At 31.5% G+C, this 26,692-nt stretch overlaps 1 protein-coding gene across 1 annotated transcript in view; it reads right to left on the reverse strand.

Annotated features, from left to right (window-relative positions):
* LOC112679324 overlaps window positions 1–26,692 on the reverse strand; it is a 79,755-nt gene that overhangs the window by 23,841 nt on the left and 29,222 nt on the right. Inside the window, exons 2-4 of the mRNA XM_025549084.1 lie at window positions 20,828–20,962; window positions 18,522–18,664; window positions 5,038–5,607 (exon numbers count right to left, since the gene is read on the reverse strand). Coding sequence (XP_025404869.1) covers window positions 5,038–5,607; window positions 18,522–18,664; window positions 20,828–20,962 — 848 coding nt within the window. The remainder of the gene's footprint in view (window positions 1–5,037; window positions 5,608–18,521; window positions 18,665–20,827; window positions 20,963–26,692) is intronic.

Below are 26,692 nucleotides of genomic sequence, written 5' to 3' on the forward strand. Positions count from 1 at the left end.
AAACAAAACAAGCTGCCGTGTTGGAAACATGTTTACCGTTGGTTACAAAATAGAACTATGACGACATTTTTATATTGAAAACTATTTTATCGAGATCAGTATAAAAATGTGATTTTGTTCTTAATTTGTACCTGTACTTGATAGTAAATAAAAATAAAAAATAAAAATACTGAACAACACACGGTGTATGTACATTCTGAGAACATTATTATATAAAACACAATTTTAAAAATGGCTAAAAAATGTTCGTAAATTTTAAAACTTATCATACGACCGCATTGTCTTTTTCGTTCTTCCAATTATAACAGTATATTTCCTCGGACCCGGGACAGCAGATATCTACATCATCCAGGGCCCTACATAAATCTATCTGTATACATAAATCAATTATGTTGTCAAGAGTCAACATTTTTATTGACGACACATTATTGTCCGGTCCGAGACGTAATCCCGTAGAACGATATTCCTCAAAGTGACCCGTATCCAACACATTGTGAAAGTAATATTAACGGTCTTGGAAATGCATTGCGGTCCAGTGTTTTCGAGCGACGTGTTTCGACGTACTTCGCCAAGCACCGTTCGACGTCTGCGTGCATCGAATCAAACTGAACACTTAAATGGTCTTGCAAGATCGAAAACCGTTTATGTGGTCGTTCAGGATTACGATTCTTCTTGACGATGTCCGTTGTTTTCAATCCCAACACTCGAAACCCGCGTTCGATGGAAATGTTTCTAGATCACACGTGCGCACGTTCGTCGGACGGAAATGCGTCGATAGTGCAGACGCGATTGTCCGACTGAGTGCGAAACGAGAACGAATGCGTGTAAAACTACTAGTGCGCGGAAGCTTTTTGAACACGCAACAAGGCAGTGGGGTCGATTTGCTTAAGGCTAAACGGACAATCCGTGAATACTTGCGAACCGACTTCGATATGATTGTCACGTCGGACCGATTCGAAACCATACGCGTTGGTCGTGAATTTCCACGGAGCGCGCTAATACGGTTCGTTATGGACAGCGTACGATCAGTGGCAGAAATAGAGGATGGAAGACGGGGATTCATCCCCGGGCGTAAAATTTTAGAGGGTGTAATTTTTGTAATTATTAACAACCGATTTGATATTTTTAATTTTACTAAATACTGACACTAGGTTAAAACTCAATAAGTATGATTGTACATTAATTATTATAAAAAAAATTCTCGAGAAGAGTATTTGACTATTGGTCTATGGTAGGGCGTAATTTTAACATTTTCCCCAGGCGTAAAAATTTCTAGTTCACCCATTGCGTACAACGAATATATAACGAAAGCGTTGTGATCAGTTGCTTTTTATCTCTACATTTTTTTTTTCCTATAACGCCTCTCGGCCGATACGTCAGGGAAAGTGTTTTGCGCGTTTTTTCCTTTTTTTTTTTTTACCGGCCAGCTTAATTGTTTGCTCGACGGTACAGTTGAATGTATTTTCTCGTCGAATACAAACACATGGTGCACGGTGAACGGAATAAAAACAAATGTTTGAAAAAAAAAAAACAGTCATCGATCGAGTGTAATGTCGTAGTCGTTAATAGAACGCGTCGCGCGTCCGTCTGCCGATAAATTCAGAGCGATTTGTTTGGCTGTGCAGCGTTTTATTCATAAACAATGTGTGCGCACGGTGAGCGGTCCCCGTTCCGTAGCGGTCTTGGGTCTGCTAAAACCGAAAATATTCAAACGTTCGTCGAGCACCGGGACGAGACTCGAAATCAATGTTGCTATCATAGCATGTTTCATATAATTTCCTCGAAACCGACATCAGTTTCACGGAGATAAATTTTCTGGAAATAAGTTTCACAACTTTTTGGAATTCCGATCGTTATGTTATGTAGAATAACTACAAACTGTTGAAAAGCAAAATAAAATAAACATTCATTTCTCTATTTTAAAACTGTTTTCAGTAATATCAACCTCGTTTTGCATGGTTCTGAGAATAAATTTGTTTTTACACTGGAATATTGTAAAACGTGTTTTTTTAAAGTACCACGTGCATTTACAATTATAATGAAATATATTATAAAATAATATTATGTAATAAAAATGTAATACTTTTAATTTAAAATTCCGAGTTAAACAAAGTTTGTATTTGTTATGAGATGATTGTTTTTTTTTTTTTTTTTTAATTAACGTTCATTAAGAATTCTTTCCTCTGGTTTTATTTTTTTTTTTTTCTATCGACACTTGTGCGAAAAGTAAGAAATCAAAATAATCAAACATCACTTTTTAGATGTAAAATTGACTATATTATATATCTTATCCACGGTGGTATTACTATCTTGGAACTTATACATGTTTTTATTTATTTTAAAGAATTAGTATTATTTTTGATTTTGAAAGCTTTCTAATTGTACCATTTGTAAAATCTAGGGTATTTTACACTGTGCTAACAATGTAGAACTCTTTATCGAGCCATAACAGATATTATATGTTATACCGAACTTCACTTAAGTTTGTTTTTCAAATACACATATTGGAACCATTTTATGAATTTTAAATTTAAACAAATTGCGTAATATTAATACAGTTAAACCAAATACACGTCAACATCATCATGTCACTTTAAATTTTAGTTCTTACAGTTGCTTTAACCAAATTCATATACTTCAGCGAATAATTCATACTTGACAATTATATTTTAAAAATATTAAGTCTTGGAAAGATAATAATGAAAATCCATTTTTTTGTTCTCAAATATTTCAATATATACGTATATAATAAGTATAGTAGTTTTTTGTTTATTCATATGTTCATCCTATTTGTATTGGTATTTATATTTATTTAAATAAATCGGCATTTCTTATCCTGAGTACAGAAATACAATTGTTTGATATTTAATAATAATCCGAATAATGGAAAAACAAATTATTGTGTCCAAAAGTATAAGTTAACGACTGAAATCCATCCAGAAAATTAAATTTAAAATGAATGGTTGTGAATCTTTTAATACTAGTTATCGAAATCATATATATATTGGTCTGATGTAGTATTATATTGTTAGTAAATAAATAAGTAAATAAATAAATTGAAAATTACAATCATCTCTGACTTCAATGATTACTTCAATTCCGACCAGTATTCCATTCAATAATAATATATTGTACCCTACCAATATGCTTTTAGAAATTATTTGTATCCATTGTTTTCGTTTCTTCTTTTCTTTTAATAGGATTAGTTAATAAACTACTATTAATATCAAATTCTTCGCGAAAATTGGCAAAAACAAAAACCCATCATGGTTTGAAATCTAAACTAGTAATTTGTTATATCATTGATTTGGTAAAAATATATATATTGAGTTAAAATCGGTATACTATCTATAATATCATAGAAATATTATTTATCGTGTAAATATGAGAAAATTAAAACGGAATAACATACAATTTACCTATTAAATATCGTAGAGTAAATTTTCGGCAAAATCCACATAAATGTAACCGTAAAGTTAGAGATACAAACAATTAATACCGAGCAGATTTTTTTGATTTTTAATAAACTGAAATTATTTGTCAATAATATGTGTGTAAAATGATATATTTATGATAGGTCATCGTAACTAATAAGTTACATAAATATCTTCTTAAACAACCATAATATGGTTGAAAATACATCGACCTGAGTTGTCGAAAATTAGAGTGGGGCACGTAAGTGACTATCGATTTTCAAAATAATTCTTCCGGCATTGACTAAAAGTCTTCTAGAAACATTATAAACGCCTTAAAATAACAAACCTCCGAGAATAAAAAAATATCTAGTTGTTAAACGTTGGAAATTTTATTGTTAAAAACAAACGGGAATCGATACGAATTTCTTTTTGAATACTAATAAAAAATTATATTATTAATAAATTTAAAAAATAAAAGTGTAACATTGAAATATATTTATAGTATTTAAATGCTCGAATTATTTGTCTTATATTCTAATTGCAGTGAAAACAGTTTATCGTATTCAACTTTAGTCGTGACTTTTACGATAAAACGCTATTTAAATTAGACTGACATTAAATAATCATGGTAAAAATTCTAAAGTGTTATATCAAATATATTGGAAACGATTTTTACAAGATGAGTTATTGGAAAGCAAACCCCGTGTGTTTTTCACACAATCATCAACAACCACAGTGGTGTAATCACGAGTGTGGAGGGAGGGTTATGGTTTATAATCTTCTTACCCCCGACATTTTTCTCTTATTTTGAAGGATATACAGTTACTTTAAGACACAGGTATAATTTAATATCATGTTAACGTCAAGAAATGTTCACAGTTTCAACATGCTAAATGATAATAAAATATTATACTTTAACTTATGTTTAATGGACTCGTTAGAGTCAGATAGTCAGTACTTAATGAGGAGAGAGAACTGAAAATATAAAACGGCTCCAAAATATTTTTTCGGGCGCACCGCTGAACAATCATATCGATTACGTCTGAACCGGCCATCTAGACGACGTGGAGTTCAGGCGATAACGGACAACCCGACGGCTGCATACGAGTCGATTCCCGGGCCATTATTTATTCAATATTCAGTATATTATTAGAATAATCTAAGAAACACCACGATGAGGTCGTTAGCTGACAAGTTTCTCAAAAATGTTGTTCTTTTTAGTTTTTTCATTAAAATTAAAATTTGATTAAAATTCGCGAGTGGTCTCGATGAACATAAGAGCGAGTTATGTGTGACGATCGAACTCTAAAGAGTCAATTACGGTCGTAAACCCTTTACTTGAAAAATCTATTGATAATTGATTTACAGCATTATTGAATCAACTCGTACGTACCTCTTAATGACCCGGAAATCAACTTGTACATGCCTAATAATGGCCCATGAATCAACTAATATACAAAATAAGTCTCGAGAATTAATTCGCTTATTGCAAACCCGACGTGACTCGCTCGTAACCGTTGATTAAGAACAGTATTTAAAATCAATGCCCGTAACATAATGGGTTACACGTTAACCGTGAGACCCTAAAAAAGGTGTGAAATAATAAATGAAAAACGCTCACATTATATCGTCTGTTGGCCACCTGCTGCATGGCGTTGTGATGATAAACGGGCGACAACTTCGGTTGCTGGACGATCTGCTGTTGCGGCTGGAAATTCTGAGGAAGCTGCACCAACTGGACGAGCTTCTGCTGCTGGTTTTGTCCGTGGTGTAGCTGGATATTCTGCGGGACCTGCACCACCTGAACGAGCTGCGGCTGAGGGATCTGCGGCTGGACAATGGCGACCGGTTGCCGGAGGGTGGCAAACGCGGAAGTTGTCATCGGTTGCATGTGCGCGGGCGACTGTGGCTGCCTGTGGCCGGCGGCCAAAGGCTGCTGCGGCTTGGGCGTCTCGACGGCGATCTTCGCTATTGACTCGGGGAGCGCGGCGAATGCGGGCACCGGCAGCGGCTTCAAGGGCAGTTGTTGTTGTTGCTGTTGGGTGGCCAGTCGGACGTTGCGAACCATGTTGTTGGTCGCGGCCACCAGTGGACGGAATGGAGGCACGGTCACCGACTTGCCGGTCACCGTTCGGCCGTTCATTTTCGCGTACGCCGACCGGTCCAGTAGGTTGTTGGTCGCTGATGTGGTCTGAGGAGAAAAGAAAAAATGATAATAACAGATTAGTACGATTATATTTTTGGATCGTTTGATTTCCGTTTGACCGAATCGTCCAACAGTGCAACATCAATCATTGTCGGACCGATTTGAACGTTTCGAACGTTCGACACGTGTCCGGATATGTGTTTAGAGTTTGACGCCCCTGGTAAAGTTCTATTGCCATTCCTGAACGGGTTTTATGTGATTTTTCAACAAAAATAATATTTATTATCTATAGATTTCACGTGGTCAACTTTTGATAAAATTATCGTGAAAACAAAATCGCGGTTTGGTCGCTATGTAAAAACTTAAGATATTAAAATATTCCGATCGATGGAAGAAAATGGATGATTGATTATAGTTACAAAAAAAATGCTGCCACCCTTTAGTTGCAAAAAAATTTGCCACCAACCATGGGGACCCCCTCGTCTCGGTTAAGTCATAACCTATGACGCGTTCGACTGCACCAGCTGTAAACTGCATAACTGGCTAGTAGATCTCGTAAGTAGTGAGACGGATATTTAGTAAATACAACATGCAATATACATTTTTTCAAGGTATTAGGATCTTTATCTCTTTTGATGATTCATGCATTTTAACACTTCTAGCTAGATTTTTTAAATCATAATAGCCATCAGTAACCCAAACATTTTTAACTTAACCAAGTAAAATGCAAGGCCAGCAAAACAGTCGCTGTTTATAAAAACTACCACACAGCCACTTAAGGTTATTGAAAGGCCAAGAACTAACTTTAGTTTTAGTTTTCTAAGTGTGTATACAAATTTTATCTAACATTTCTGTAGGACGAGACGTGCGGTACTTTACTCTTTCGCGGCCAAATTGTATGTTATCGGTTTTTTACCATTAACTTTTGTCTTTTACGATTTAAAATAAAATTAAAAATTTTGTTAATTTTAATATTTTGAAAGATAATTAGATTATTACTAATAATCTATTAAATACTGATAATAGGCTTATAATAAATTATTAGAATGTTAAATTTCAAATGAGGCTGTGCGAGCTACCTCTTTTATAGTATACGGCTGAATTTTAGCGTTAATGCTCCACATGAACGGACAATAAGAGTTTGACGTAAAACAATGGTCGGTGACCAGCGGCTCATGTTAAATTCTGAAAACTATCGAATTTCGTCGTATTGTCTGGCACCCATGAACCCTTTTCGATTTGTCGACGTGGTCCAAAGTTCTAAAAATGTTGCCACTGACGTGATACGAACGAGCGAATTCGATCAACGCGTATGGCAGCGAAAAATCGGTATGCGATGGGTTACTGAAATCCTAACGAAATCTTGAATTCGATGGTCTCGCGCGCCCATCCGTTGATGATCAATATTGTTGCAGGGCTCGATCAAAATCGCGTGCTGTGAACATTACCGCTATTGGCGTCACGGTTTTGTTGGTGCGATAGGAGTAAAAATATGATCGTGCACGCACGGATAACGCTATAAAATATAGAGATGTGACGTCGCTGTTTAACGACCAAGGAAAATATTTTTAATTAAACAAATAGTGTGCGTGCAAAGGCACCACTGACGACTTTATTTTTTTAATCACCAACGGTCGCGTCACCTTTTACCAAACGAAGATATTAAGACAAGAAGAAAAAAAAAGAAGCTATTACACAGGACACGTTTTGAATAAGAAACCTCTGTGGGGAGTATCACAATTATTTATTTGAATACCAAAATATATACTGGGGATCGTAGAAGAACTTTATTTTGTGTTTTCAGTGCATTTACGTGACGTCTATACTATTGATTTTTGAGCTTATGATTGTGCACTGACATAAAACCAGTCAAATTAAAATATCTCAATTTACAACACAATTAAAATATATATTCTGGTCGTCAGTTTATGAAATAGAAAAAGAAAATCATTTAAGAAACATGTCAGGCGTTTAAAAAATCTTACCGGTGCATATTCAATTCGATTAAAGAATATTAAAATTATTTGTAATGCTTATGAAGTAATAACGGTAACATTAGGTTTGCTTTGTATGGAGATAATGTCGACAGAATCGTGATACGTCAAATCTGCAATATTTGCATGTTCTCGAATACCAATTTACTAAATATACAAAATACAATATTGTTATAGGTATTAATTTTGTTTCGTCTGAAATTCAAAAAATCATGGTAAATACGTGTCATTACGAGCAGTTGTAAAAGGTGTCCTACCACCATTTTTTTTAGTTTTACATTTTTCATCGTTGTATTTTGTTTTCTCGAAATCATGCAAATCCAAAATAAAAATAAAATTATACCAAATTTTTAAAATTGAACACATTTAAATGTGGTTTTTGTGGAATCAGTACTCAGTAAAATATACATATATTTATTCATAACCAAAAACGTATTTATTGGCCATTTGCCCGTATGAATTTTTTTATAAAATCATATTCGGGAATTGGTGGGATCGATGTATAACATGAAATTCTTTAACAGTTCGGAGTAAAACTTTAACATGAGTATACGTATAATATATGTTTAAATTAATGTAAGTGTACATGTATATTAATATTACAGGGCGTTGGTTAAAGGTGTTTCCGGTCAATTGTATGGAATCGAAAAATAATATCGATTGAATCATAAAAAAGGTATTAAAATTGCTAATTTCCAACATATTATTGCTGATGTGTTGTGTTGTAATGTTTATTATTATTGTTAACCGATTAAAATTATTTACTCATTAAGTGGCCCAAAAGTGGTGAGATGCTGGTTACACGAATTGCGTAAGATTCACGTGTATTTAATTGCGCGTTATTAACACGCTGTGTGATATTTATCCGACGTATATACGAGTGTACAGTATCATGGCGAACTCAAAAATGTTCAGAGGAAAATATGTCATATCGATACCCCGTCGAAAACTGAAAGGTGACCGCCTCTCGATTAACCACATCGCCACGCCACAGCGAGTATAATATTATATATTATATATTTTACTATAGCAAAACACGTATCCGCATGCGAAATCGACAACATTGGCAATCCGTTTGGGAATTAATGTTTATTTTTCTTCCCTGTGAACGCACACAATCGCCAACTGATGTGGCCAACCGATATCGACCCTTTTATTACGAGCATTGTGTACAATATTTACCGATTCCAAGCGGTAACGCGTGGTACATTGGATTAGATCCGAAACGAAATTCACGGAAAACGTTACCGCGTTCTATGAACACGTGTACAGCGTCGGTTGTCCATTTTTTGATATTTAATTCGATCATGCCGTAGAATTTACGCCACAGCGTGGGAGCAGGTTTAAGGGGGTGGCTAAGGAGGTATTAGCTACCCCCCCCCCTTGGGCTTAAGCTAAATATTTTACAAAGCCAAGTATTACGATATATTGATATATTTATAATTATTATAAAATATCGGCAATCGTCATTGATGAACATGATACATATTTTATATATTTTTTATAAATAGATAGCTCATTTTTGTTGTTAATTATATTAGTATACCTATATTTTTAAAATGATTTCAGATTAAAATTGATACCAATAATTCAACTATTTAAAATTTGTCACCATCGTGAAAAAAATTACTTTCTTTCGAGGGACTCAAAAACATATTCTGTAAATTCAATGTTTTATAGATATAAAAAACAACCAAAAAAATTCTTAAACCTCCGTTAGTCCCTCCCTTGGTGAATGATAAAAAACCTACCCCTGCTCATTGCATTGCATGTTACGACGGTCGTTTCCAAGTACGGATCCCCTGAAGAAACTGTTATGATAACGCGTTAGGATTTATAGCCGTGTAAGTCTTCGTCGGAAAGCCATCACGGACAGCACTGTACGATTTTGGTTAGCGTGGCGCAATTCACGCCAATGCTGAGAAGAGTTCCCTCTCCCGGTCACCCCCAACCATCGTTTGAGATTTGTCTATGAACTTTTTAACGTATAAAAATACTATAAATATAGTCGACGATTATATACGCGGTACGAAACCTTTTTACAGTCCTGTATACGATATTGTGTATGTATATATTATATTCGAGGTACTTATGGTTTTTTGACTTTTAGCCGGAATCGGGTACCCGACAAGTATTTACAAATGTTTCGGGATACTTCCGAAATAACAGAGGAGCAAGAAGGATTGTGTTTGATATTTATAGTCTATTATTCGTCGTCAGCAGTCATATCGAACTATTCATTTGACGAGGAAAATATGTTTTCATGGTTAGTCGATTTACGTGTGCAACTTAGTTTGGAGACAAACTATTGTGTAATATTTTATATTTATTACCAATGCGCTTAGTCTTCGGCGGATACGTTGGTGGTTTACTTGAATGATTCATGCAATAATCGGTTTTCTCACAATTAGCTGAGTAACAGCGGGTTCGTCATAATTATTTAAATTACATAATTAATTATCACCACGGATATTCCTATCAGAATGACAAATGTGTCCTAATTAACTAGCTACATTTTAGTGCACGTATTTGAATACAAAATATAAGTTGGGTACGTTGCACAGGCTGTAAAACGTCCGGGGATCGTTTTACTAGGTTCAGAAAGCCAGCTTTAATTACTGTTTCATATTTTGTTTTGAAACGGAATGATAAATCATGGTTTTCGAAAACTGTCCAGAAAGGAACTCGTTTCACTATGTTGCATAATGTTTATGAGATATTGTTCGGATTTTGAGTTCTGACAAGAAATACGCCAATAACAAAGTTTTTGCGAAAACCGTTTTATTTTTATATTTAATATTTTTTAATGTTTTAAAATATTAGAAGTTATATGTTCTGTAAAATATGGGTTGATGTTTTAGAGAATCAAATTCTGTCATACGTGTAATTATGGACATAATATTTTTTTTTCTTTGGACTTGAAAATATCGTTATGTATGCATTGCATACACATATAAAATAAATAAGTGTATTCTACATCGTATACACATATTTTGTAAGTCTCTTCTACATCACTTTATTTAAAAACTACATGGTGTAGAGGAATATTTTTGATTTTCGAAATATTGTGACGGTGCCAATGGCCAAATACTAAAATTTGGCACGTTTTGATGATTTTTTTTGAAAATTGAATTTTCCGTTTGGCGCACCAATTATAATGTTGTTATGTGCGTGTGGTTGGCATCCGTAGCTGTTTACGCCCAGGCAACGATGTACTCGGGTTGTATTATTATCGGGAGATAGGAAATATTTTTATAAAAATATAAATCATTTGTCTACCTTTAACCTGACTGCAAGATGTTTCACGGGAAAGAGGAGACAATTCTAAATTTGGAGATATTTGTTAAATAATATCGTGGCATCAAATTTCCAATCAAATATCAGATAAATAGAACTGTAAAATAAGTAATATACTCCTTTTGTTAAAATTACTGTAATTGCAAACACTACAAAGTAAATCAATATCACTGTAAAATAAATGGATTCAATTAAAATTATTATACATTTTACGTTAGTTGTGTTCATTATTTTTTGAATTGTTTGTTTTAAACTAGACCATTAGATAGAAATGAAATGCATACCTTTTTAATGGATATTATTATTAAAAATGTTTAATTTAATATTGTATTATATTTTTAATAAAATATTGTCATTCATGTGATTGATATGTACACGTATAAAAAAAAATTCAAATAGAAATTTGCATATTTGGTTGTATTGAATGTATATATACTTTACATTAAGTAATTTAATTTCCGGGTTGTACAAACATTATGACTGGAAATGGGTGAAAATTACAAAACTTTTGATCACTTAAATTTGGAATTAGAAACAACAGATACAGTTTTTGTCACTTTTTTGACCACTATGGTTGTAATTTACTTTCACTATCAGGGAAACGATATTAAATTCCACTTACAACTTTATGCAATTCAAAATTTTTATTAGAATTCCAATATACAAATACAGAATACAAATATTTATAAAACCTATTTAATGTAGCATATTTACATTAAATAAGATGTTTATGCCAATTATTTTAAAACTGTCAGTGATTAATTAAAAACATTTTGTAGTCAGAGGTTCTTTGGAAAATAGTAAATAGTAACGTATTAACGAATACGTTCAGTGTAATCTATTAGTACTTTGTGGATTTTATAAAGGTTTTCGAATTAAAATTTGGTTGATTAGTAATATATTTCTATTGTAAATTAATGATAAAACGAAAAAACTGTATCGATTGTACACCAACCGTTAAATGCTCTATAATTAAATCGTATATTTGTAAATTAGACGACTTTATTTTATATCAATTTGATTAAAAAAAAAAAAAATAAAAAAATAACATTAAGAAAAAAAAAGAAATTTTGACTATATGTTATTTATGCGTTTTATTTTTTGTTGTAAACAAAATGAGAATACAATTTCATTGAAACACACGGGAAATTAATATAGAATAAATAATATTTAATACCAGCAGTTATATTACACAACGAATTATTACCAAAAAAATGTTAAAACGCAGCTTAATTATAAATTGTGATTATACAAAATGAAAATATAATCACCTTTCTCTCATTTATTGCTTGACAAATATTTAATACCCAAACCATACGAACTATAATTTAATTTTAATCTGTCTGCTCGCAACACTAAAATAAAATAACATTCGGATGAAACAGAATACTGCAGTGAAATAAGTTTGTTATTTAAACAATTACATGATCCAGTAGGCGGACGAGATAACATTTTGTTGTTTATCATTCGTTCGAGATTAAAACGTCTTCAGTGTACCCGTGTGCGTATGTTTTCGATTACCTAGATAGTATATAAAAATAATAACTGTGAATCACGTTTTGCGATTTTTAAGAAAGTTAATTCGTTTACACCTCTAGCAGCAATAGTAGTAATAATAATGATAATAATAATAAAAATAATATAAATAAAAATGACTTCAAAAAAAATAAAAATAAATGCAACGTCACAACTCACAATACACGATCGGATCACGACGAACGTATTGCAAAGTGTGTCGTCGAATAATTTATATTACAAACACCGTTCAGATGCTGTACAGTGTTCCACCTGGACCGTGAGCGCATCGCGTATATTGCATACGCACGTCATACTTTTCAAAGCCTACTGAATAATTTAAGACGTCCCGGACAGCACCGTGCGCTGCCGTGACTGAAATACCGAACGGGAATGAATGCGAATTGTTGGAGAACAATTGCGAGTGGTGCGATAATGGCGACGGAAGATTTTCCAGAAATCAAGACGCAAAACGACATAATCATGGTTTATTGCACGTTCTGCAACCGATCACGACGCGATCAATGTAGGTAAAATAATCCTTCGCGTTCACAGCTGTCACAACACCATCTTGGGGTTGCCATTGATAAAACAGTTACAAGCCGGGACGCTATAATAGCCCCCTACCCAACACATTCGTCGGAATTTTCAGTCCAACGTTATGTAATATTTTAAAATTACCAATTAATTAAAAAGGTCAAAAATCAGAAATACAACAAAATGTAATATTATAATTATTATTTTATTATGTAAATATATATATGCTTATATTCAAGAGGCCATAGGTACTATAAGAGAGAGAATAGAGCTAGGAATAAAAGTAAACGGTTACAGAATAGACATGTTGAGATTCGCAGATGATATTGCATTAATAGTGGAGAACGAAAAAGAACTAAAAAATATTTTAGAAACATTGGAACAGGTGATGGAAAAAGATTTACATATGAGAATTAACATAAAGAAAACGAAAATACTTGTATGTAGTAGATACAACAACATAAGAACAAGAATAAAATTAAAGGATGGTGAAACTATAGAACAAGTAGAAGACTTTATATATTTAGGTAGTACTATAAGCTCAGATGGGAGATGCAAAAAAAAAATTATAAAAATAATATGCATAGCTAAAGTGGTATTTAATAAGAAAAAAAATATTTTTATTTCAAAAAGCATTGACCTTAATATCAGGAAGAATCTACGAAAAACGTACATCTGGAGCATTATGTTATATGGGTGTGAAACATGGACTATTGCAAGAGAAAAAATTAGAACTATAAAGGCATTCGAAATGTGGTGCTATAGAAGGATGCAAAAGATAAGTTGGACTGATAGAATCACTAATGAAGAAGTTTTAGAAAGGGTATCGGAGAGAAAATCAATGAGTATACAAAAAAGGCGAAATGAATTCATAGGTCATATTTTAAGATACAATGGGCTACTATTATTAATCTTAGAAGGTATAATCGACGAAAAAAACCATAGAGGAAGACCATAATTGCAATACATAAGTCAGATAATGGAAGATCAAGAATATAACTCATATCAAGAATTGAAGATGAAGGCTTATTTATCAATATGTTTTTTCTTAATGTATTCATCATCAGTTATCAATTTAATCATACTCTTCATTTTCCGAATCTTTTGATATTTTATATCCAGAAGCTACTATTTCTGATTTTTGATTTGTGGATGAATATTTTATAGTTTTATAAACTTGATCTTTATTTTTTGAAAATTCTTCATAGAATTTTTGACAGGCTTTATTTTTCAAATTCGTTTTTAATACATAAATTATCTCGAGACTTTGTCCAATAACTATTCATCAATGAAATTATTTTCTTCCCTGCGGCGTTAGAACCAGGCAATGCTAGAGTAAATTCTACAGTTTTTAATAACATAGGTTAATCAACATTATTCTCTGTAAATCAGGAACTGGAACTTATAGGTTTTTTCGGCTCCGGTTGTTCAATTAATTTTTTAAGGGTTCCAGTTAAAATTTCGGTTTTTAAAAAGAGTAAGTGTTCTAAAACCGGTTAATTTTGGTTAATTCTGATTATTAAGAATTTATTAAAAAATAATATGAAATTATTTATTTATTCTTGTTTAAATTGTTTCATTTTATGAAAATAGAAGGTATTATGAAGAGTTAAAAAACATAATTATAAATATATTAAATACATATATTATATAAGCCTATTATATTTCTTTGAGTTAGGTTAAGTTATTTTATTCCAACTCATAGTAAGAATTTGTAAAATATTTTGTAATATTGTGAAATATTATGATTTGATGAAATAAGTATCTTTAATTTAAAATTTTATTTTATTTAGAAATTAAAGTTAATACTGGCTACTGTTGTAGCTACAATTTTTTTATAAAACATGAATTATATTTAATACTTAATAGACAAGATAGATGATATATTCATTGTAAATTGTAATATATTAATAAACATATAAAAATAATAATAATAATAATATTATACATTTATTTATTATATAAATTACACTATTACAGTTTACAACACAAAATAATAAAAACATAAAAAGATTTAACTTTTATTTTTCTGAACCGACAAATGGACAAACAAAATACTCATTAGCATATTTTTACAAGTCTAAATAACTGACCTAAATTAACCCTTTTATAATTAAGGTTACTGTTTTTAATTTTTCGAAATATAGGTTCCGGTTTCAGTTACGGTTCCTAAATTTTAAAGGTTAACCGGTTCCAGTATCGGTTCTTTTCGGTTACTGCTGTAAATAATTTAAAAATTGACAAACATTTTTCTTCAGATTTTTTGCATTGTCTGTCATTCATTGGTTTTTTTTCTTTAGAGTTGTTCAATCATTTTAAATTGTTCGTACAGTTCTTCTTTGTTTAAATTAATTTTAAAATTTAATTTTAGAAAAGAAATCGACGGACTTATATTTGACCAATTTATTTTATCTTTGACAAACACACTCATGTTTATGAATTTAATTTATGTATGTATTGGTTTGAAGCAGACCAATCTTTTATATAATTTATACATAAGTTATAAAACTTAGTACATGTTTTTTTAAACTCTGATTTAATTATTTCATCACTTTCTTTTACATGAACAAGTTATGTCCCAATATCACTTGGTAAAAATTAATCATCTGTTTTGTTTTTTAATTTTTCAGTTAATTTTTCCATGATTAGTATAATTTCCACCACACAAAGTTTTTGGTTTCAATTATTTTAATGTAAATATTAATAGTTTCCAATTAATTTTGTAAGAAGTTAAGCCATAAAATAGAAGTTTCATCTTAAAGAAAGGTTTTTAAAACGTTTTAACAGTTATTTTGAAATAAAAAATACGATTTGAGTGCACTAAACATTAATATTATTCTTTCAATTGCCGGATATAACGATAACCATCTTGTTTTGGATTGTTATAATATTTATTTATACTGAATATCAACAAACGAACAAAATTATTTTAATGTTTCAACCAGTGTTGGAACTTATCTAGATAGATTTTTTGTCATCTTTTATCTTATCTAGATAAATAACGCTAAGTTATCTAATTACTTATCTAAGATAAAATGTTTACTTATCTAGATAATTGTCTGAATTCTTGCCAAGATTAGAGTTATTTTATTCTTGTGTGGAGACGAATCCAATAAATCAGAGATCATCAAAACCGGTCCAACCGTTCTTGAATTATAAATTTTGTAACCAACCCGACTTTTATATACATATAGATTTTGTATTCATAATTATAATTCGTGTATTATTAATAAGTAATTATTATTCCTTGGTATGACATTTTGTTTGTATTTTCATGTCGGAAAAATATCTTTGGTATTTTTAAACTTAATTTTTATTTTTCCATGGAAGTTAAAAATATAGTTATTATTATTATATATATTTTATTTTAGTATACACACGTAACTCATACACTGAATAGTCAATACTTCACTCTTGGAATCCGTAAAATCGTAACTACTTTTAAAATAATGAAAATCATCAAATTGAGATTATATGGAAAAAAATATTGTTAACTTAAAATAATCTTTTATGTATTCTGTATTCATCCTGATACTAAGCTATTTTTTGTTTTTTTTTTTTTTTGTGTCACATTTTAGTGATTAATTATCATTAAATACTCTACTTTATATATAAATACTGCTTAATGTTACATTTCATTACTACAATAAACATTAAACACTTAGGTACCTATTGATAATAATGATTATAATTGTGTCTTCATAGATATTATTACAAATAATATGAAATATTGACCATCAAATAAAATTTTTTGAAAATATCTTTTTTTTTATCTAGATATTTTAATTTTTTTTTATCTATTATCTTTATATAGATAAATTTTGCATTATCTATTCCCAACACTGGTTTCAACACTGAATACTGTAATGTATTACCTGTGCACAGCAAACTAGTTCCAAAATATTACGCTTTAATTTACAGTCGAGTCGCGATAACTCGAAGTTGAAGGAGGATAAAAATTCACTTCGAGATATGTATTATTCGAGATATCTAACTAATTTATAGGGGAAGAATTTTCTAGGGGAATAAAACACAATTTGAGTTGTCAAGTTTTTCGAGTTACCGAGGTTCGAATTATCGCGACTTGACTGTATTTTTTAATTTTAAAAATACATTATTTTCCTTTTTCTTGCAATACCACCAACATTTGTGTTTGTATTATGTCCTGAGAAACTTATTATTTTTCTTTGAATTAAATATTTTTACAATTTTATTGTGAATTGATTCTACCGTTTCTCCGGGTAGGTTTGAATAGTTCAAAATATCATATTTATCTCCATTTTCTGGATTAAAGTATCTTACAGGTAGTACTAAATAGGACTTTATTTAGTGATTTGAGGCATCAACCAGCACAGAATTATATAATTAACTTTTTTTCAAAACTTCAATAGTATTTATACCTCCATAACGATGGAGGCTAAAATATTTACTATTAGATTACGGGTTTTTAATGCACTAAAATCCCTTAGTATTTAATACTTAGTACTTAGTACTTTAATACTCAATTTTTAATAAAAAATTCTCAACTGTCATTAAAATTGTAATTTCATTTATATTGAATAGCTTAATTATATAATTGTATATTATAATTTATTATGTATTTTATTTATTGTATAATAATTAATTGTTGAGCTATCATAGTTGTACACTAGATGTTAATAAAAAAAAATAAATTAAAAAAATCACGGGTTTTTGTTTTAGCACAAATAAACTTTTTTTCATTAAATAATTGACGAATAATACTTGCTATATAAGTCATAGAGTTAAAGCTATGATTATGTATAACAGTATGAAAAACTAAGATTACTTCTTTGGCCGCTAATTTCAATGATTCTTCGTTAACTCTTAATGGTTTAAAAAAATAAATATTTACTTTGTTTGATGTCGATGCATTTTTTTGTGCTATTTTATGTTTATTAGATTTCATATGATAAGTTATACAATATGTAAAATATGTTATTACAATTTATTGCACATCAAAATTAGTGTTGATTTTTACCTTTTTAATGAATGGAAATTTATTTTGGAGTTTGTCATTGAAGCTGCATAATCGTTTTGGAGTCATAATGTATGCATATAATGTAAATTAGATATAATAGCATGAAAATAAAAATTCGTAACTGTAAACAACAGATTCACAGTAAGTTATTAAATTTAAATGCAAGAACAGTACAAGTTCACAATATATAGAACGTTTGACGTAAGGCTGAAGGCTGATAGTCGTCAATTCTATAAATTGTATACGCTATGTTGCTACGAAACACTAAATTATCGGTCCTCGGTTAACTCCGAAATTTCCGACATTTGTTTATTTATAGTTATTCACGTGTGACAGTAATTCGACACTAACTTTAAGGAACCGGTACATATTCATGTTCCGTCCGGGAGTTGAAAAATATCAGGACTGTGTAATGAAAACCAGTAGTGTCCCGACGAAATCGGGATAAATGGTAACCCTACGCTATCCATTTTTGCGAACGATAAAAAGATAAAAAAATCCAATCTGGGTTCAGGAGGAAATGCAAAGGATAAATTAGCAGTAGCCACCGTTCGAACGACATCAACAATGGTAAGGCCATTACACATATATATACAACTACAAATAATTACACTCACGGCTTGATTGTCGTTGTTATGCGGCACGGCCAGAGGCTCGAACGATCCTGGTGCGAGGAACCCGTTGACGGAACGGCGTTTGTTGCTCTGTTCTAGGGATGAGAGTGACTCCTTGAAACCCAGTTCGTCGGCCAGTTGAATACCTGCGAACGTAACACAATGCAATTAACGACGACAGAAAATGTTAATCGATTATGTGTCTACGCGAATGATCAATACGTGAGATGCGGACGATGTTTTCGACAGCTTACCGCATGAGCTGATAGGCACTTAAACATCGAGCGGTCCTTTACGGGCGATCGGCGGGGAACGTTTGGTTGAAACAATTAAAACTTAACTAATTTGTTTTTTTTTTTTGTTCATATACTGATGTACAATTAGTATAGAGACGTATTCGGAAGAAAAAATATAATTTTTTTTTTTTTTTTTTTTACACTTTTTACGCGATATAATATCAATTAATTGAATTGTGAAATGAACGAACAACCATCGTTCTATTGCCTACGCGTTAAATATTTAAATCAATTATATGCACCGAAGGTACTGATGAATGGAATATTCATTAACATTTATCGAACATATTAAAAATTCCTATTGAATTACTTTTTATTTGGTTAGTCATTAGTTGTACGAATACTACGAGCTACTACGGTTTGATTTGAACTGAATATTAAAAATATCCCATTGTATTTTGGATAATTAAAATATCAGGAGGCACTGCGAAGGAGACTAATAACTTATAATTAATACCTAGGTAACATTGGAAAAAAAAAGACGTTTTAAATAAGGGGACTCGGATTCAAATAACTTACATTTTTTCTGCTTGAAGGTATTAAAAACATATTAAACTACTCGACGAAACATTGTAAATTTATCAGTGATTATTTAAACACTTAAATTTAAAAGATTAAAAAATTAATTATCATACCGTATACCAAAGGGCAGCGTTAGACTAATCGATGTTTAAGATAAATGGGGGAATGGGTTCCATCAGGATCGTGAGAGATCTTAGGAAATATACGAGTATATGAAAGTGTCCCATGAAACTGTTCATCGATTTTCCCTCATTAATCTGACGATACCTGTAAAGGGTAGGTACATTCATACTTCTATATAGGTTTTCGAAAATCCAAAATTTTAAAATACTCATTTTAGGTACGGTTATTGCATTTTTAAATACGAATGAATATTTTACCAAAGCGTAAATAATTTAAAAGAATAAATTTCTACCATTAAAATAAAAAATTACGCATTATTTCGCGTTTTAAAAACGCAATAGGCATTTTCACTATTCTTGAGCATCTGAGAATAAACTATATTGAATTACAAGAGATTATTCAATTATTATTTTAATTTATGAATTTCAGATAGCAAACAACCTAATTTTAAACTAAAACTGAAAATGTAAAATATTATAAAATTATAATATTTTATACTTCATTAAATTTTTGACTCAGTTGTATTTCTTCATAAATCGTAGTTATTTTAATTTGTTTATTCGAAATTCAACAATTTAATAGGTTTTTGTATTTTAACATATTCAAAAACTGAAGTTTAAATTATTTTTTTCACGAATATATATTTTTCTCTAATTATTATTTTTTTTTTTTTAATATAATTTTTGAACTGAATAAAGAATTAGATTTATTGCATTTTATAGAATCAATTTTTTCAGTTTATTTTTTTTTTAATTTTTCATCCATTCGCATCTGTTACTTTATTATTTATGCTACTCAAAAATGTCGCTTTTATTATTCAGAGTTTCAATATTTTACTATTCCCAAATGATACAATTCTTCCAGAGATTTTATAAATATTTTCAAGGATTTTGCGGTAACTATTTATGGTTAAACGAGATTAACATTTACGGATTTTTTTTTTATTTAAAAAATGGAAATTCAATTTTGATTTTTAACATCACGATAAATACTAATTTTTACAACTTTTTACATAAACATAAAGATGATATGAAAATAATAATTCCTTGCAGTTAGTATGACTAAACAGTAAATAAATTATAATTTGCGATCGTGGTTTAATTAAATTTAAAATTAAAAATCTATATGAAAATATTAATATGACTGTTTGTCATAATCTTATGTGAATTATATTTTGGAAAACTCCAAAGCTCTCTGTATATATTACTCGTTAATGTAGCGAAATCAATTTCTAGCTTTAAAAGTATATAATTTAAATAAATTAAGTACAATTTTAATAGTAATTCCATAGTATACTTTCTAAAATAAAGAAATCAGTATTAATAAATTGAACACCTAATAAAAATTGTTTCAAGAATAAACACATACCTAGTCCGACGTATCCTTTAAAGCCACCAAGGTTTCTTACGCGGAACATTCCAGTTTTTTTTAATCCACAGTTGATCGAAAGTCCAAAATCCGTTTCTAAAACGCATGTGGATTGCACGCATCTCCACGTCATTCCTGTAACCAAATATTTTACCATATAAATATAAACGTGTAATGTGATGTTTATATGTATGTAGTTTTAAGATTCAGCAAAAAATCTACGTACTACAACATTACAATAATATCGAAATCATAAATATTAGCATTATATCGTTGTTTCGAATGTCATTATTTAAATTAATGTTTTTTCCAAGCGTATTGGCATTTCGACGTATCTAATTAATTTCAAATATCACTACACGGCGACAGTAATATCAAAATAAACGGATACAAAATATGAATATAGTGAATACGTTTGGAGCGAGTGAAAGCTGCTACGTAAAACCATGACCAATGAATGAATTGACAATTATACTATTATAGTATATTCACACTGCGTTTAATTTGTGCATAATATTATGCTTCTTACACGGTTCCGTGTAACTGTAATTAATATGTTTTCATATATAGTGTCATAACATAGGGTGTCCCGCGTACAATCGGTACCTACACGATTATTGTTATATTTATGATATGTTCGGAATTCTCATACGCTCGTTTGCCGACGACTTTCCATCCTGACTGATAATTAAACGATGACAACTTTTCATTAAAAATTACAGCAGTGCACTAGGTGGCTTTACATATTACCATAATTAGAAACTGTTCGATAGTCTTCATACGAGAACAAAATAAAATTATATACTGTAACAACATGAAATTATATAATTACGTGGCCGTTTCGCCATGATATAATATATTCAAGGCGTTTGTGTAATGACATTTTCATTATTCTACAGAAGGGCAAAAACAAAATTTAACTTCTTGTTGAAAACTTTATACATGGCCAATGCGTCTTTGTAGTACTTTTACCGGTTATAACACGATATTTTGGATATTGTTAAATGTTAAAATATTATTTAATGATATGTGATTTTGATTTGTTTTTTTTTTTTATTTTTCTTTCTTATTGATTTTTGTTTGATCGAACGCAATATTTTCAAAATGTTTTGATAAAATTATGGAGATATTTTAATATAACTATAAAATTTAATTTACCTTCGTACATAGCCTAGACTTATTGCAATACACACATTACATCGTTCATTGATTGACCTATGATCAATTGATCAAGATGAGCCATAAAATTTGTAACTATGGATCTTACAAATTGGTTTGATCATACTATCTATGTTTTAAATTAAGTTTAGGTAAATATAGTTTCGGTTGTTTCAACATTCCCATGAATCAAAGAAGGACGTAGTTATAATTATACACGTGTTTGATGTACGCCATACCGTGGGAACGCAAATCAAATTGTTCATCGTTAATATTTGTAATTGTGTTCAAGGTGATTAAAATCACAACGATTAGTGAAATATTAAAGTCGTGATTGAAGAATGAAAAATCGTTGGTTGGTTTGTATTCTAATCCTCTTCAGGAAAGGGGGCTTCAGTAACCATAGAAGTTATTAATTATCATTTGGTCTGGTGATGATGTTAGAAATAAATCAAACGATGCTAGAGTTTACCAACCACATATCACTTCTCATACATGATAATGTAACACGATTTACTAGATGAATGTTGCGAGTAAGTTAATCAAATGTGGTTAGTGTAGTGGAAAAATTATGTACCCAGTACACGCTATTTCGTCTAAGTGACGTAGATTACAAAAACGGCGCATCAAGAAAATGGCTAAAATTGTTTGTCCCGCAATGTTACCGGATCCAGTTGTCAACTCTGTTAAAGAGCAAAATCCTTCTCGTATAAAAGAAACGTTTGAATGACAATAATAATATATTGTTATATCTCGTTTAGTGACAATGTGTTATAATCAAACTTCTATAATGATTAGAACAACCCTTTACAACCGTACAAAAGGTCAGACGATAACAAATGATCGAGCGTTGTACCGTTTTCAAGTCTGATATAATTTCCTATTGGACTATTAGAAGTATTTTCAATTGAATACACACACACATGCAACAATACACTTGTAAGTCGTATTTATAATTGACGATCGTTAGGTGCACAATATCAAGTACGCTGCGACGCCAACAACAATACGTGTTTAATGTTTGCACCACTAGATGATAAGACGTACTCGAGTATTATTATCCTTGTCACCGAGCCTGACAATACGACGCGCCGATGATAATATGTATTGTACATATCGTACACGGATTTATACGTTGAGCAATAACAATAATTAACCACGTGAAGGATTGCACACGATCGTTCACAGTGAACAAATAAGTGCCGAAATGGTTGGACGCTGAAAACGCTATACGGTTTCGCACCAAGTGTGTAAATGTTGTTCTAGGTCTCAGTGGCATATTTTTTTTTTCTGAGAGGAGGAGACATTCAAATTTACTTAAACATTTTCCACAGTCCAGAGTTTAAATCTTCCAAAGTCAGCACAACATCAAAATATAAATAGATTTTTTATAAAGCCATTGATGTGTTGCAAATCGAAAAATGAGACGTGTACTGTACTCGTACATATGTACCAAGTACAAATCATAATATTTTGAATTGATTTGACGTCCTCTTTCCACCTTGTTTATCGAAATATCGGAATAATGGCAAAACGAGCCGTCAAGTAAGAGCATTTTGATTTTATTACTCTAGAAAAAACCTGAAATTACGCCACTGTTGGGTTATAACATCTATGAAGATATAATGGTACGCAATGCGGGTTATACGGCCGGAACAGGCAATTAGCAGTATGCATACCATTTAGATCTAGTCTGTGTTACCATTTAAAATCAAAACACTTTTAAATATAAAAACTAATTGATAAAATTTTGAGAAAACAATAATCTACGTTATAAATTTATATAAAGCATAATATTTTACTATAGTTTTAGTGAAATCTTGATGAAAATTATCTTCATTTTCTATCAAATTCATTTAAGTTTTGATCGCTAAACGTCTTAAACATAACATGTCCATAGTTGATTCTTATTTTTTACCATCCGGTAACTTAAAGCTGCACATCTTTGCTATACGCCATTCGTGTAGATATTCTTAGGTACTAGGCGATCTGGGTTGGATGATTTAGAATCGGAAATAATATTTGTCCATTATTATTTATTAAGGAACGGAAAGCCCAATTTTTTTTTTTTTTTTTTTTTGTAAAATGTACAAGAAACATTATCATAACATCACGCACGCTAAACTTTAATGTTATACCCGACCACGAATTGATACCAAATATTTTTCTAAACTAATTTGCAATTATTTGATTAGTTTTAAATCGCCGGACACAACCTGATATGATTGTTAAGAGATGATTTTAAACGATTCGGCGCACCTATGAATAGTAAAAAAAAATATACTTAATTATATAATTTTCTTAATTTTTATTAATCTTGATTTTAAAAATCCATAAACGAAATTCGTAACGTTATTATAGTTGTTCACCTGAAACAGTTCGGATATTGGTGATATTTATAAACAAGTTTAAGATATACGCAGTGATGTGTAGTTCAATTACGGCTGATGGTTTGACGGGATAAGAACATATTAAATAATATTATGATCGAAGCTGTATCCGCCGTTTCACGTTGTACGACGTGATCGTATACTTGAACCTTAGAATTTACGTCACGGTTATCGATTTCGGTTCATTTGGCCGTTGAAAATAAATCACTTAACGCGTTATGACCCGACACGTTTCAATATTGTTTATATCCCGAACGCGGTGTAAAACGCGACGTGCGAGAGCCGGAGATTAATCTCTTACTTAATACGCTCCGACTCGATACGACACATGCCCGGATAAAATGCATACGTATACGCGCGTAGCCCGACCCTAACCGTGCACGACGGTCGTTTTCGAATGTCTCAGGGACAAACTGTGGATTGGGCTATTTCTAGAGGCCACTTAGGCCAGGGACGAAACTGAATTATGAATGTACTCGTATACCTTGTAACAAAAAAAAAAAAAAACCACATAATGATCGTTTAGTATGTGTTTTTAAGTTTATTCGTAATTGATAACCATTATGTTTATTTTATTTATGGAGGATTTCGTTTTACACGAGATTCGGCATAGAGATGTTTTACTTCGAGGGCCAATTTTGTTAAAAAATATTAACAATGGATCAGGTGACCTCCTGAAGCCCCTGGAATGACTGTCTATGACGGCGATGTAGGGAGCACATCGTCTGCCTCCTCGGTCATACCGTATACTTTTATCCGAATCGTTTCTGATCCATCGTCTGAAATGTCACGTACTTGCGCCATACGGTCAACCTCGATCGTTGAACAACTGCAGTGAACAGGTTCTCTAATTTCAGTCCGGGAGAACATTTCGGGCATTAAAAGAGCGTACGTGCATTTTTATTTTTTCGTTTCTTGTCATTCTAGTCGGATTAACTGTTTGTAACATTTACGACATGACTTTGTAGTCGAACAAGTATCGGAACCATTGCTACAGAAAACATGATGGAGATCATAATCAAGAATTTATAAAAAAAAATTATTCGGCAAATCTACTCGCCGTAACGAATACCGTAATAACGTTACAAGTTAATCGGTAACACGACTTGAAGTATGCAAACCAGTCGAAATCATATTTAGTTCAAACGCACATAGTTTTATATTACTATTATTAATATTATTATTATTATTACTGTGTTGCACCACACGCTGTTCACACGATCAATGCACGGGCTTATCCGTACAGCGACTACAGCGGCAGTATTTAGAAATTATATTTCCACAAAATATCGTGTCGAATGCGTTGAATATTTACGACGGACGTATTCGTCATTTTTAGCGTACTGAATTATTCATAAAATATTTTTCACCATAAAAGCATCCAGCTACTTTCGTCGAAGTGTGCGTTTTAGCAAAATGAATAAAGCGTATATAAAATCATTAGTTAGTTTCACTGGAATAAAAACAAAATTGGACATGCAAGTACCTAGGTAGTTTTATTAATGCATTTTTTTTTATTATTATTATCATTAATATAAGAGTGACTGTTAGAAAAAATTAGCACTATTAAACACAATGTGGGTTTATTAGTTAGAAAGTATAAAAAGTTATATCATTCCGTCGTCAAGCCAACGAAGAGGCAGTTAAATTTCTTTAAAATTAAACCATGTACCGAGGTTCGATATCACAAAACGCGCATTTGCGTTACTACAAACGACGCGAAATATGAAATTAAATACGCCTCTCTTAGTGCACAAGCGCTAATCGAAACAGTAATCACCGTGCCGAACCGATACCTGACGGTAGGAGCAGGTACAACGGTCGCGCGACGAAACGCTCGTGACGGGAGGTGAGAATCAGTTATTTTAATAGTAAAATCATACGATCTAATAGCGGCGCTGTACGTGTATACGAATGCATTAAAATCCCTAGAAATACATTCAGCGGTCGTGAAATCGACTGGTGCGCATTGTCATCGTTTGTTCGCTACACCGATATTCGGGTTTTGGATTGTTTTTAAGATTGTTCAGTATTTACATCACATATTAAACGATCGAGACTTCATGACGTGCACGGGCACGCACTAGCGTTCGAAACGATACCGAACGTAGGGATTTCAACGATATATCGATAATTTTTTTCATTTGTACGAATAATTATAAAAAGTTAAAACTAAATTAAATATATTGATCAAGCAACCCAAAGTGAAGGAAAACGTTGATTCCCCATCTGGCTCGTGACAAGCTGTCATTGCAGGCGAAGACTCCGGCCGAGGGCCGCGTTTGCTTAGTTCTTGACTCCAGACCTTTGTGTATTG

Source organism: Sipha flava, unplaced genomic scaffold (assembly GCF_003268045.1).
Source record: "Sipha flava isolate LNK unplaced genomic scaffold, YSA_version1 134_pilon_pilon, whole genome shotgun sequence".
Classification (NCBI taxonomy): Eukaryota; Metazoa; Arthropoda; class Insecta; order Hemiptera; family Aphididae; genus Sipha; species Sipha flava.